General features: G+C 38.7%; 1 protein-coding gene and 1 long non-coding RNA gene across 4 annotated transcripts; one reads left to right on the top strand and one right to left on the bottom strand.

Moving 5' to 3' along the window:
• Nucleotides 1–2922: 2922 nt before the first annotated feature.
• On the bottom strand, nt 2923–10407 carry LOC111875683 (V-type proton ATPase subunit C). 2 transcript variants are annotated; one of them, XM_023872109.2, is made up of 10 exons: nt 10283–10407; nt 9833–9973; nt 9043–9196; nt 8767–8953; nt 6629–6727; nt 6198–6359; nt 6021–6114; nt 4557–4654; nt 4324–4459; nt 2923–3962 (listed from the first exon to the last, which is right to left on the bottom strand). In XM_023872109.2, exons 2-10 carry the CDS (start codon nt 9962–9964, stop codon nt 3867–3869), a joined length of 1158 nt encoding a protein of 385 aa, XP_023727877.1. In that variant the 5' UTR covers nt 9965–9973; nt 10283–10407; the 3' UTR covers nt 2923–3866. The 2 variants fall into 2 exon arrangements, with proteins under 2 accessions (XP_023727877.1, XP_023727876.1); XM_023872108.2 differs by having other exon boundaries at nt 9833–9993; nt 10283–10406.
• Nucleotides 10408–10615: 208 nt separating this feature from the next.
• On the top strand, nt 10616–14388 carry LOC111875675. 2 transcript variants are annotated; one of them, XR_002844781.2, is made up of 5 exons: nt 10616–10836; nt 11534–11667; nt 12613–12697; nt 13172–13248; nt 14251–14388. It is a non-coding gene; the product is annotated as an uncharacterized LOC111875675 (long non-coding RNA). The 2 variants fall into 2 exon arrangements; XR_002844782.2 differs by lacking the exon at nt 11534–11667 and having other exon boundaries at nt 10624–10836.
• The last annotated feature ends 664 nt before the right edge of the window (nt 14389–15052 follow it).

The raw sequence follows: 15052 nt of genomic DNA, 5'->3' as shown, positions 1-15052 counted from the left end.
GTAGAGCACTACAAAAATTCTCACTTTTACCTGTGACGAAATCTTTCAGATGAGAGACCTGAAAGAGGTAAGAGAATGATAAAATTACACGGATATGCCTCATGCCATCAGCATGTATCGGGAGGCATAGAATTTATTTTCCAGGTAATACTGAACTTCAGCACTAGATGATAACTAAGCATCACATCCTGAAGTATCAGAACCCCTTATGAATATAAGTTTTGGGAACCCCTGAATATCATTGTGGAAGTGGTTTGAAGCCATAGCATCCCAGTCTGCCTCTGAAGGATCATTCACAGGACAGTCATCAGGCAGTCACCATACTAAGGATCTTCAACAAAGGTATGACATGTGCACAATTTTGCAGGTTATAATCCAAAGGGGAAAATATCTATATTTAACCCTTCAAGTGCCAAGCATTGAAAATTTCATCCTTTAAGTATATTGCTTCCTCTGATAACAAGTGATGTCTGTTGGCATTTTGTCTGAACTATGTGGTCCAGAAATGTCTGTCTGAACTGCATAGTATATAGGAAGACTTCACTAATTTTGGCTGATTGGAAGCAAACCCATTCCCAAGTTACTGAAAGCCTGAATTATAAGAATGCTACTGAAACTATGTTCAGGAAAGTTATAAAATGGACTTCACGTGGCCTTTTAGGCAATACATCTTTATTTTGAAACTTAGATTGCATATCATAAAATAAATTCACTTGTCATAAAATATAAACACACAAGTTTTGACATCGGTCGTAAAAACATTCTAGGTAACTTACATACTTAGTATTATTGAAACTATATTTTAAAAATGAACTTTTTAGTCTGTTTTCCTCATTTTTACTGTTCTTTCACTACATCATCCCGATTGTGCCAATGTGATCATCACAGCTGTAATGTGCAAAAAAAAAAAGTCCAAATTAGTGAAGTATGAATTACTCAGGTTTCTGTCTGCATGCATGCATGCATGCATGAGAAAGAGAGTCAGTAAATAGGCCACAGATGGATATTAAATGTAGAACATGTGATATTTGAACCCAGAAAAAACATTTATTTCTCAACATATCCTCCACCAACATTGATACACTTGTCCCATTGCTTTACAAGTGCTTCGAAACCTGCAACATACAAGTCTTTTTGACTGTTGTCTCAGCCACTTCAGCACCTCCATTTTAACCTCTTCATCATCAGTGAAATGTTTGCCACCAAGGTGGTTTTCTAGCAGACCAAACAGATGCAATTCACTAGGGGCAAAGTCTGGGCTGTAAGGTGGATGTTGAAGTTCCCACTGTAGTTCTTGAATGATCGGCTGTGTTGTTCAGGCTGTATAGGGCCTGGCATTTTCATGATGGAGCAGTACCCCTCTTGCCAGTTGGCCTGGACATTTTCTGTGAATTGCATCCTAGAGCTTCAACAGAACTTCACAGTAAGATGCAGAATTCACATTTTCACCACACTTCTGAAAATGGGCTAACAGTACTCCCTAAGAATCCCAAAACATGGTAAACATAACTTTACCAGCTGATGACATAACCTTAAACTTTTTGGTTGAAGGTGAACTGGGATATTTCCATTGCACTGTGGCAGGCTTCAATTTAGGTTGGTAGTGATGCATCCAGTAACACTCCAACAATATCTTATCCTTCAACAGCATACTGTAAGAGATGTTGCAAGGACAGACAATTCGGTTAATTTTTTCTTGATCCTTCAACTTTTGGGCACCCATCATGTGCATACTTTCCAAAACTTCAAATGATCATGCATTATGCTAAACCATGGGAACACCCAGGTCCAGTTGCTACACTGTCTATCATTATTCTCCTGTCAGCTTGAATCAACTCTTCCACTGGCTGCAGAGTTGCTTCTCTTGCAGTCTCATGTGGCCACTCACCTCCTTGGGCCCTTTACGTTGTGCGCCACGCTGTTGCCGTCCTCCTTGATCNAATATCTTGACCCAGTTATGAACCGTTTTACATGAAAAACACTTCCTACTGTAAATAGGAAACATTTCTTTATGAATATTGTTTGCATAGAGTCCTTTTGCCCACGAAAAAACGCACAACAGAATGCTGCCATTTTGACAATGGCATTTGCATCTGCTACCTATTGATACACATAGACACCCTCNGAGCTGAGTTCCTATCCCGGGTCTTATACGGGTCTGGCTCAGACAGGGCAGGAAGAACCCTTCACTACAATTACACACCTCTTTCNACTGATTCTCCCTCATATATTACAACATAAGAAGGCAGCTTGGCACTGGAGGAATTACAGATGGCACTACTAAGGATTTTCCTTTCTTACCTTTACTTTATTAAAGAATCGTGCTGGGAACCGTATACATAATTTAAATCTTGGCACATGATAAGAGGCTGTGTGTGGTCAGCTTCACGCTCTAGATGGCAAGGAGTAAAATTCCTGGCTCTGTCAGGACTAAACCCGTCATCCAGTCAATTTGCTGAGCTGTCCTCACCCACAATTACATTGTAAGATTTGTGGTTCTCACGGCATTGACTATGAAGATTACTGCCTTCTGGGATGTGATGCTAAAGCATGGTGGATGGTTATAATTTCAGACAAACCTACTACTGCCATATTCTGGGTAGATGAGCTGCTTCCCTAAGCCAGGCAACACAGTTGTCTGAAACACTGGTATCCATCCATATGGGTTTAACCAGAAGACAAGTAGTAATCTTCACATTAAAATTGTTAAATATTTTTTAACATGTTATCATAATTCCATAAATGCTGTATTAACACTTGTAATCAAATGACAGCTCAAATTGCAGTCAGATACTGGTACTATGAAGTCATTAGGCTATTTGAACATTTATACTACATAATGTCAAGAGTCAGATATTTATAAGTCATATCATTCACACACACACACACACACACACACATGAATACACAAATTTAAATTGTAAGTCTCAACTCTGCATTAATGAATTTTATTTTCTCACTCATGTTTTTCACAATCTTAATGGTATGGAATGTTATATACAAGTAAAATATAAGTTTGGTTACATCTGTTGTGAACACAATACATAATTTACACAACTTACAATAACATTAGAACAATGTTAGATGTAACTACACTGGTCAACTTGAGTGTTCAATCTTCAACAGAGAAGTGTGTAATGACGGATGATGGAAAGAACTTGTTTCTTTACTGTATATATAATCTTCCATTGAATGGAAGGCATGTGATTCACATCACATAAAATTATCTACATCATTTACAATAATAATGGACAAATTAATTCCCCATAGAGAACTAGACAGAATCCAATTCCAAAAGATTTAAGGAGTGCAAGTACAGTATCAGTTATGAAGGAACCAAATATTCTGAAATCAAGGAGTTTAAAAAAAAGATATGTAGTAAAAGACGTATCATATAAATTCCTTTGATTTTTATTTTGTGCTATTTTATATACCTAACTCAGCATGAGAATATACAATGAAACAAGATTAAAGGATATAAAATGACAACCACCACAGGGGAATACTGTTAACTTGATACAACAGTTCTATACACATGACACTACAGGTAGTGCAGAAAACTAATTACACTCTGAGTGTTTTATTTTACATACAGGTAACAGCTGACACCACATGGAATGTGACATGCTGTACTCTCATGAGTCAGCATGTAAAAAGAAAGAACAATAAGATCAGAAGAAATTCTCTGTTTTGTGACACTACTAAGAATACAGACTGTACAGTGACATTTCTCACTGTTGCCATGAATGCTTGTGGAGTCACTATTTAACCTGTTGCTGTCCCCATGACTACATAACAGTAATACTACTGCCTGCATTCCAGTAAAACTGCATGATTCTTCCAACTGCTGCTATGAGACAACACAATTATACCTTGGTGTCCATCATGTCCACATTAATCTTATAGTAAACATATGGGAAGTACTCTGATTGGCCAAAACCCAAGCCGGGAATGTCGACACTCTGCAAAAATAAGAAAAGTGAGTAAACCCAAACAATTGACAGATATACTAATCAGCTTTTTCAACTGTGTATGTTATACAGAATCAAATCAAATGATGATGATGATGAATTGTATAAAATATGTAGGGAAGCAGTCATGACTTGTTTTGAGCTACTATATCATTATTTGCCTTGGGGAACTGGGGGAGACCATGAAAACCTGTCAGCATCACTAGCTAGGAGAATCAAACCAAGACCTCTCAAGAACAAGAGATAGCTGATATTAAAATGGATTTTCATATGTAGTGAGAATGCGAACTCAGAACTATGTCCAATGGCAGGATCTGGATTCTATCGTCACACTGTTACAGACAATACATACATCATGAGCACCAGAGCTCTGTACTGCACTACTGTCCAAATGTCCATAAAGCTGATTTAAAACATCTCTGAGTCTCTTTGTATTCTTCTTGTGTGGATACAGCAGCATGGCCTGGAAGTTCACCGGCAGTCCATACCTAACACAGCCAGAGAAAATGATCACATTTTATGACTTAAAAATTTTAGTAACCTTTAGAATAACAATAATTACAAAATATTCATAGATTAACTAACCTAAGAACTGATTCCACAAACACTCTCAGGGCTTTAACATGGACCCAAGCACAAAAACACTCACTGAAGTTCACTTTCAGCCATCTTACCAGTGGACCCTATAAACAAGCATTCACATTAAATCCGAATTACATAATCACGTGGTAGCGTAGTTGAAGCACTATGCTACAAGCCTGAAGGTCATGGGTTTTTTCAATTGACCTAATCCTTCCAGCCGCACTATGGACCTGGGGTCAACTCAGCCTCTAACAGAAATGAGTATCAGGAATATTCTTGGGGGTAAAGGGCGGCCGGCATACATGGCTGACAACCTCACCGCCATCTATGAGCCGACTGACTAGAACTTCAACATCTCACAACCCTGTGGACCTCCATGGCCTATTACAGGGATACCTTTACTTTTACTATGAATATTATGGTTTATTTAACAACTATATAACATTGAGTGACAAGATGATTTTTGGAAAATGTGTGGAAAGAAGTGATTGTGCCAGCATTTTCCTGGAGAAACTGTGAAATATGATGACAAGCCTGCCTAAAGAGCCAGTTTTTGGACTGAGATTTGAAACTGGGCCCTTCTGAATACTGTGATGTGATGCTGTGTAGTCTGGCAGATGATTAACAACATTTTGGAGGAACCTGCTGCCTCCATTTTCACGGTGGACACTAGATATTACATATAGTCTGGAACAGAATATATTCAGAGTACAGACTTGTAGGTTTCAATGCCATTTAGTCTGCCCAGTCTCAGAGGAACACAGGCAGGCAGCAAGCTCAGCTCTCTGCTTCTGCCAGTTTCTTGCTTTGTTTACTTTGCAACACTGAAGATGGAGGTGATATATTTCTCTGAAACATCAAGCTATATCCAAACTACATCCCATTACAACACAGACCATACCTTTTATAGCCACTGCCATGAGAACCCCAAATCCAACAATATATTCAGTCTTATTTCTTGCATCTTCTTTGCTTTCTGACCTTAATTTTAATGTTCAACTGTTGACATACAAACTCTTATGGTGACAGTAAGCAGCAGGAAAAACAGTCATATGTGGCCTGTTTGGGTCTTGAGTATATGTAAATCTAAGATAAAACGTTCATATTTCATCCATGTTTCTCATGGAATATTTTCAGCCATCCTCCAAAATTTTGATGTTACATTTCAAGATTACACCCTGTGTGTGCATGTCTCACAGTCAGTCACAAACCTATCCTGTTATGAGTCTGAACGAACTTAAGTGGTAAACTACTCAGTTATGCTTGAAAGGTTCTGTAACAAAGGGTTAGGGAACTTTTTGTATATTTGATTTAAAATATATGAAAAAAAAAAGATATTAAAATTCGTTTTAAGAGATGACATATGTATCCAGACAAGGATAAGCTCATGAGTATACCTTATCAATGGGTAAATCCTTGAATAGGGTAGTTAAACATCAGACAGAATTATAAACTGCTATGACTTACAAACTGTTTCTTCTTATCCGTTACAAGTTTTGTAATTTCATTCTTCCCAGCTGCCAGTTCTTCTTCGTTGTACGTGAAATCACGAACAACAAACCTGCAAATTAAAATTCAGCTTCAAATTCTGATACTGGGCATGTTGGACATTGTCTCTTAGCATATCTTGTGACTGTCACCTACTTCCTTTCACGTGCATGGAGTTTGAATTCATCCACCACCTTCTTGAAGAGCGTGACGGTGAAGAGCCCATAGTCACCATCTTGACTGACCATCTGACTTGAACGAGGGACTATCATATCTGTCAGTTTCTCATATCCTTGATGCCAGTCAGCAAAGGATGCCCTGCCAAAAGTAACTGGTGATACATATTCGAAATGGATTATAAATTAGAAACAAAGCTTATGTACCCAAAAAGGTATATGCATTTTCTGCTTCCTTGATGTGTGCCATATATCCCACCCACCTTGCCATCTTCAATTAATTACCCCAGTGGTATTATGCAATGAGCATAAACACAAATCTCTGAACATAATTTTCTCGTTCTTATAGTATTTCTTCTTTTAGGCTACTTTTTTACTTTATTTAATGTATGGTAGACAATTGGAACTTACTTTGGTACAATGACCAGCAGAGTTGTGAGGTACTCGGAGTCCAAAATGAAGTGCTCCTTCTTTACAAGATCAGCAAGATTTCTGGTGAGCAGACTTCCTCTGTAACCAAGGGACCAATGCAGAAATCCTTCAACTGACAACAGGGGTATCAAATTAAGTGACAGGATGATTATATAACTCCCCCCAAACTAACTTCACACTATTCCAAAAATGAATATGTTATACGGGAATAAAGATCTTCAACTGTCTGCCAACTGAAAGTAAGTCTATGTTTAACGACATGAGTTTTAAATCTAAGTTGACAACATTCTTATTACAGAATTCCTTTTATACCATTGAGGATTTTTTTAAATTGAAACATGACTAGAAATAGGATTAAAACAATAAGATCTTATAATTAAGCCATGTATTTTGATGATAAGAGTGATTATATTATATGTGGCCTATTGTAGATTATGTGCATATTTTATATTTTGTACATAAATGATTGTTATTGTGATTTGGATGTACAGTCAGATTTAAATTGTATGATCAATTATTTTATTATAGTGTTAACTTGCATAGCGAGTGATACATTGTATGTGGCCTATTATAGATGCATATGTATGTTTTATACTTTTTGATATCGTTGGATTTATATTGTATGATTAGATATCTTATTATTATTTTGTTATCTAGTATAAATGATGATGGATTCTATATCTACAAGGGTTGGAACTTTATTAATGGCAACACAGCTGTAGAGACACCATGCAATGGAACCAAATAATGTCACTTATACCACACGTTAGTTACATACCTACCTTACCTCAGAGCAAATGGATTCTCCCTTCCCACATCATGCACATGCACAGTGACGAGAAGAACAGAGCCTTGTATTAGCTGGCAGTCTAATGTAGAGTTGTCACGATGTTTTTGAAACAGGAATGGAGTTGGATAAAGATTGAATGTGCCAGAGGCCGTACAGCACGACAGTGTCATCAAGGTCTTCAAGAGGCTTGCACGGAATCTGCATTGCCTTGCAGAACAGTGGCAAGGTGGGTAAAAGCCTTCAACGAGGGATGCCAAAATGTGGCAGACATGCGTCAGCCAGGTCGTCCTACTGTCAGTGAAGAAGTGTATGCTCTTTCCGCGTTACTGGATAGTGATCGACGCCATACAATTTGTGAGCTGGCCTGAGAGACAGGATTAGCACATACTACCGTGCTTCACATTCTGAAGGAATGCCTGTGCATGAGAAAAATTGCATCGCGATGGGTTCTGCATGATTTGACGGAAATTAAGAAATGGCAAGCTGTAGCTGATTTGTTCAATCGATGGAGCTGGGAAGTGCTGTACCATCCACCATACTCCCCAGACTTAAGTCCTTGTGACTTTGACTTGACTCCTAAGACGAAGGAATCACGTCGTGGCATTCGCTTCAGAACCATTCCAGAGATTCTTCAGGCAGTAGACTGGTCCATTCGAACTATCAACACAACAGATGCTGCTAAAGGTATCCTATGACTTCCACATCGCTGGCAACGCATTGTACACAATGTTGTAAATAAATAGTTGCCACTATTAAAGTTCCAACCCTCCTATGTACATAGATGTCTGGAAGACACATTAATATGAATATGAACTGGAAAGAATGGGAAAGTAGTGGCCATGGTCTCTTTCACAGTACCATATGCAGTTTCCTGGAAAACCATAACAGCCAGTGCTGTGGTACAGATTTCAACCAGTTACCTTCAGAGAACAATCTCAATGCATTACCCTCGAGCCAACCTATTCAACAGTATTATCAACTTACGTAATATAATTGGCACTTCAGTTACAGCATTAGAAGCTCATTACTGTACAAATGTTTTATTCTGTGATGCTATCTCAACTCTAAAGGCAATGAGCAAGAGGTGAAAATGGTAGGAAGCAGGAACAGAAAACATAAAGCAGTAAAGTATGAGCAAAGTAGAAGATCTGTGACAAAACTGAAATTTAACATAAGAAGGAATTTTATAAATAAAAATATCACAAAAATCTATATAAAATTTTCAAAGCTGAAAAGCATTGAGATCTGCTGAACTTTATTTATAAAATAAAAAGTAGTAATGTAGTTAAATTATGGAAATAAAAATAAGCATCAGTTTATAACTAACGTTTGTTTCTTTTCCAAATTCTGAAGGTTGCCCTTCAGGTTATTGTATGCTGTTGATTTTGTTTTGAGATCAGCATCAATCTGTGCAACCTGCTTGCTTATAATGTCTGCAATATTTCGCAGTGACTGTTTGATAGGATATTTTGCCATATCCCACTGGAATCTGGTGATGTATGCCGGTAAGTCACCTGCAGACAAAAAACAAACATTCAGTATTGTGACCTCTTTAGAATATTCTAACCTATCAATTGTACAATCACTATTATTTGTTACGCACTATTGTTTGCAAGAAGATTCTCATGGAGTTTATCTCTCTGATCTTCCAAGACTTCTCCCAGATAAGCTGCTACTTTCCTTGTGACTTGTTCCACATAGTTATCAAGCTTTCCCAAGTCATCTGATAATCCAACAAGCTGATCAAGTGTTCCAACCTGCCCATAAAACATGAAACAAAAAAATATTTCTTTAGCAGGAGGCTGGGTTTTGTGCTACTCTTCTGTTTAAGTTACCCATGTGGTAAAAATAAATGCACACACACAATTGTGTTGGCTTGTCACTTTCCAAAATCTAGTCACAGGTGGAACAGTGAGGTTGATATCTCGGGAAACATTGCAGAGATCTGAAGAACCTCTTCAGTTCCATAAAAACTGCATTTTTAAGGTACTGATCTAGGATTGCCATGTTGATGGTTACACTGATATCACTGCATATCATGACAGGACATAACCCACTTGTTAGCTACACTTTTAACACTTAGAAAACACATTTCAATGACTGACATAAAATTCATGTAAAGTTCCTTTCCCTCAAATTATTCCAAGTTAGAAAAATGAGAGACTCAGGCACAGATAGAGCTTACATTTGGTCTTATTGAAATAGGGTGTTACGTTTATATGGCTTGGTATAGAAACCAGTGGTGGGCTCTTAAGAACACAATAATGAAACTTGGTTCCATAAATGGCAAGGAATTTCTTACACAATTCAACTATTGGGGTCTCAAGAATAACGCTGTTTCACAGAGTTTCTTAAACGTTAAGATTAATCTGAACATAACGTTAACCACTTACCTTCAAATCTGGGATATGAAACTTGTAATTGACTGACAGGTTGTTCTGTTTGCTCGTTACATTGTTCATTGTTTCCCAAGTCTGCTGGCAAGTTTTATCGCCTGGGGCAGATATTAACCAGTATTCTGTCATTTCTGCTGTCTACGAAACACGTAAATTACCTAATAAATAAATATACGTAACAGCAATTTTAGTTTCTGTAAATGTTTCATTATGGGATTCAATGGTGCTGCAATGGGCTACTACTTTATTTAAAACTACACTTCCATCCGCAAACAACTGATCAATTACTCAAATCTAAATCTATGGTCCTGCAGATAGTAATCACTCAGCTGACTTATACTCCGTAAGTAGGTTATTTTTACTTCCTACAACTTCTGAAAAACTCAGACTTGGTTTCAAGAAAAGGTTATTCATGAATACATACGTAATGTAGATATGTGTACTTACACCCTAAAAACAATTAACCAAATTTATATATGTTTGAGCGTATCCCAGAGCATTTATTTTATTTCTCAAAAGCTACCATTACAATTCACGTGACTCTGCAGTGCTCAGTAGTGACATCTAATGAGCAAGAGAGGATGTAATCAGAACGTGGATCTGAATGGTCAGTCGTGCAGTGCGTAGCCTGTACCTATACCGACTGAGCTATCAATCCAATTTAAAATGTACAAATATTGCATTATCTTTGGTCAAAGTTCAAAATTAATTCTATTTTTGTTCTTGTAGTTTAATGGAACTCAGAATACGAGAGCTGTGTGATGTAGAGTATAAATTATTTTGTAAGTTGAATAATTTTGGTGTTTCTACAAAATTATTAGGAACTGCATAAGTAATTCCCGAGAGATCGATAACCTTCGATCCATCGATCATCCCACTTATTGTTATCCAAAATGGCAGATCGTGCAGTGGTCGAAGGCGTGAAGGTGAAGACAGATGATGACCATGATGACCGTGATGACACTCAAGTTTTCATCAGTGATAGTAGTGAAACAAGTGAGGTAAGGAGTGCTTATTGTCATAAATTTAAAATAGAACTCAGATCAGTACAAAAAATTATTGAACTGCTACAAGAAGAAACTAACGCCCAATGGTAACGTAAGTACAGACTCATTTTTTTATTGCAAGTGGGGTGGGACTAAGTCCCTTGTACTGCGGCTACTTCTGGCCTATTGTACCAGCCCCAGATGATAGGTGAAGGTCATTGTGGAGCAATTGGTGGAATGAAGATTGGCAGGAGAAACCGAAGTACTCTGAGAAAACCTGCCCCAGCGCCACTTTGTCCACCACAAATCCCACTTGACCAGACCCGGGTTCGAACCCGGGCCGCTGTGGTGGGAAGCCAGCGACTAACCGCTTGAGCTATGGCGCGACCCAGACTTGTGTTATTTCACAGTTTGAACTAAAAAAAAGTAGGGGGCGACTGGGTTCTTGTGTTCATGAATCTCCGCTGGAATATCTGGCTAACCTGACATAGGTTTTTTTCATGGTTTTTCACAGTACCACCAGGCAAATGTTGATTGGATGTAGTATCCCTAATCAGGTGACAAGCACCAAGACTTTTGAATACATTATTTACTAACCATCAACTATTTGATACTATATAGTTTCCGCTACGAAGTGTGTTGTGAAATCATGAAAGGAAATGTGGTGCAGGAGCAGTTTTGAATGTTATTAATAATCAGACACAACTTTCAGCGCCAGAAGAGATAGTGTCCAACATCAAGATTGAGCCTGATGACAGTGAACTGGAGCTGCAGATAGCCCTCGCGAAAGCATGGAGACTGAAGCTGCAGGAGGCTGTTACAGAATCAAAGAATAGTGTGGAAAAGGTACATCACATCTGCAGATTTCCTTTTTAATCCTTCTCACAAATGTTTGGCTGTAGTAGGGATCATTTCTCTTGTTCAAGTCAAGGCCATCTCCCTCTTACCTGCCTCTCTGCTTTTTCTCCCTGAGACAAGAGAGGAGCAGCCCTGTGGATAGGTGGTGGGAGGTGATGAAATTGTCCCTAGATACAGAATCCTGTGCCATGTTTAGTTCCTACACAGTGCCTCCACATATTCCAGTTATAAAACGTTGCACCGAACTTTGTAGTAAAGTTCATTATGATGTTTTCTCCTTTGTTACTGTACAGAACCATTGTACCCTATAGAAACTATATTGTAATTTAACCGGAGGGCTGTTAAATTGTTTGTTTCACAGTTTGTTGTGGTGGGCCTGAAACCAGTAAATCATATCTTCACATTTAAGTAATATCATCCTTTCTTACTATGCTACAAACTGAAAGGTCACTGGTTCGATTCCCAGTTAGGTAATTGGATTTTTAGATTGACTGAATCCTTCCAGTCCCACTATAACCCTGGGGTCAACTCAGCCTCTAACAGAAATGAGTACCAGGAATGTTCTTGGGGGCAGCTGGTGTCTAAAGCTGACAACCTCACCGCCATCTGCGAGCTTATTGTCGGGAAAGTATGGGAGTCTCGACATCTCATACCGCTATGGGCCTCCACGGCCTGTTACAGGGAGAGCTGTTCCTTTTTTTTTATACTATCATCCTTTCTTGTATTTTGGTTATTGAGACCTGTTACAACCTCCTGTCAAATAGGCACCAGGGGCTGTTTCCTCATGTGTGGGAGTAGCATGGAGCTGGCCACTAACCTCCATCTAGAGCATAACTAATTAAGCATAGGGACAGCTTTGCATTTATGGAAACTACAAAACAGAATGCTGTATAGCTACATAATTTAACTGTTTGTGATTTGTGATGTTTGTAGGTGGCAGAGGCAGTACTGGAGAGAAACTCAGAAGGAAACACGGAAGGTGGTTCCATTGTGCTGAATGGTACTGCAGAATTCTGCCGTACGTTTGGTGACATCCCCTAGAAATGAAAGCACTCATGATACAATAAGAATGTGACAGTTGAGATGGTAGAACCTTTTTCTTCTTGACAAGTGGTACCTTCTGAAATAAAATGTTTTATAATGTGATAAGGTCCATAAGCATTTTGAAGGAATGTCAGTGGACTTACAGGATGTTACTTCCCAGAAGATAATGCCTTTCTTAATCTCCTCTACAAGAATCTCAAATCCAGTCTTTTTTCCCCATCTTTTATTTCTTTTTTCTTTGTGTGCCATGTTNACTCTTCAAAACCATTACTGTCAGAAGCTCAAATCCTACACAGCATAGTCAGTACTTTACAGTGCAGTAATGTTTTATACAGTGGTTGGTGGGTAAGCAGTTCAGATTTCAGTCCATCTCAAGGTAATTTTGAATTGGTAATTTTTGGACTGCTCATTTGCTTTCTGCTAATCTCATACACAAATTACATTACAGGACTTTGAGAGGAAAGTGATTGAAGGGAAGAAACGTCAGGAAGAAGGCAAATGGAACTTGGAATGAAGTTGAGATTGGTGAGTCATTAGCAGATTCTTTATGTACAACATAGGCCTATTCAAATTAAGAGATATTGACACTTTAGTATTGGTTTTAATTGTGCATTTATATTTTGAGTATTTCATAAATGCTGTACCATATTTAATCATATACTGCAGTTTTGTTAGGGGTTCTAGTAGAAACACATTAATCATTACTGTTTAATATTAGTATCGGTAGGATAGTTGGTTGAGGCCCTGTGCTACAAGTTGGAAGGTCGTGGGTTCAAGTCCCGATGAGGTCATGAATTTTTTCAATTGACCTAATCCTTCCAGCTACACTATGACCCTGGGGTCGACTCAGCCTCTTAACAGAAATGAATACCAGGAATTTTCGTGGGAGGTAAAGTGCGGCTGGTGCGTAAGGCTGACAACCTCACTGCCACCGATGAGCAGATTGTCTAGAAAATGTGGAAGCCTTAATGTCTCACAACCTATGGACCTCCATGGTCTGTTACAGAGATAACTTTACTTCCAGCCCCCACCCCTTTTTTCTGCATAGTGTCTTGGTATGTATCGAATGTCACTCATGAAGAATGGCGTCTTCTGGGATGTGGCACTGTATAGATATTGTGTAAACCGATGTATTGGAGGAATGTATCTCCTCCATCTTCAGGGGGTATAAAAATCCACAAGCGAGGAACTAGCATGAGCAGATGGCTGCAGACCAAGTCACCTAAGCTGTCCTGTAGCTGTCAAGTCTTCTCCGCAGCAGGCCTTAGGGAAAAGAGTTGTCATGGGCACAAGGATCGGTCACTTTATTTGGTTATGGAGTAGACTAGGAGATTTTGAAGGGTAAAGAATATCTCAGCTTTGAATGCTTTGTCATGTTCTCTATGACTGGATTGCAAGTCTGTTCTTGTCTGTGAGGATTGACCCAATCGAATATTAGGGAGGTATACACGATGGTCAATACAGGACGAAGTAAGCAAGCAAAACTAATTAAGAAATGTAATATACAGCATTGCTTTATTGTTTCAGAGATGATGAAAAGTTTGGGCGTTGCGAGCGCTACAGTGGTCCAACTTCAGACTTCAAAGAGGAGGAGGAGGGCTACTGACCAGATGTTAAACTCGACTACACAGATAATGATGCACATGTGCGTAATGCAAAGGAGGCTTTCAGGTTAGCACAGCTAACAGCATATCTGTTTTTAAGATAGGTCGCACTGTGGAAGGTAGCCTGTCCAGTGGTAGTACATTCTTTAGAGCAGAAAATGTTTCCACAGTAATTGCCATTTTAAGAAAAAAATTCCAAGGAGGAAGCAGTTTTTCAGTGGAAACAGACAAGATTATGGGACTACCGTGTTTATCATCCATGTGTGTCATCCTCACGATAATGTGTGAACCAACTGATGGATTTATGTGAAACTCTGTATTGTCATCGTGCCACTCACATGTTCTTTTAGTTGTCTACCATTAGCCATAGTAACATAGTGACTGAGTTGGGAGCAACACTAGAGCCACTTAAATTAGGTCCTTAAGAAAAAGGTCCTGGGGTAAGCTGTTATACCCATTCATAAGGTTCTGAGTTTGATCCCCACTTGCATCTTTGTACAGATTTTTTTGCTCACATATAATTGTCTTCATATCTACCACAGTTAAAGCCTTGGGAAAGCAAAGGACCCCCCCCCTTGTTAAATTGTAGGGTTCCTCTGCTGACCAGCACTATCATGATTACCCTATCATGGGGAGTGAGATTATTGTCTTCCACCTCAGATGCTTTCAGTAGAACATTTTGTTATATACGTGTTGTTTTGACTTCCTTTTCTCCCATTCTGTAT

The sequence above is a fragment of the Cryptotermes secundus genome, unplaced genomic scaffold, assembly GCF_002891405.2.
Source record: "Cryptotermes secundus unplaced genomic scaffold, Csec_1.0 scaffold342, whole genome shotgun sequence".
In the NCBI taxonomy this organism is placed as follows: domain Eukaryota; kingdom Metazoa; phylum Arthropoda; class Insecta; order Blattodea; family Kalotermitidae; genus Cryptotermes; species Cryptotermes secundus.
Note: the sequence above shows the minus strand (reverse complement) of the source record. Positions and strands in the feature narration are given on the sequence as shown.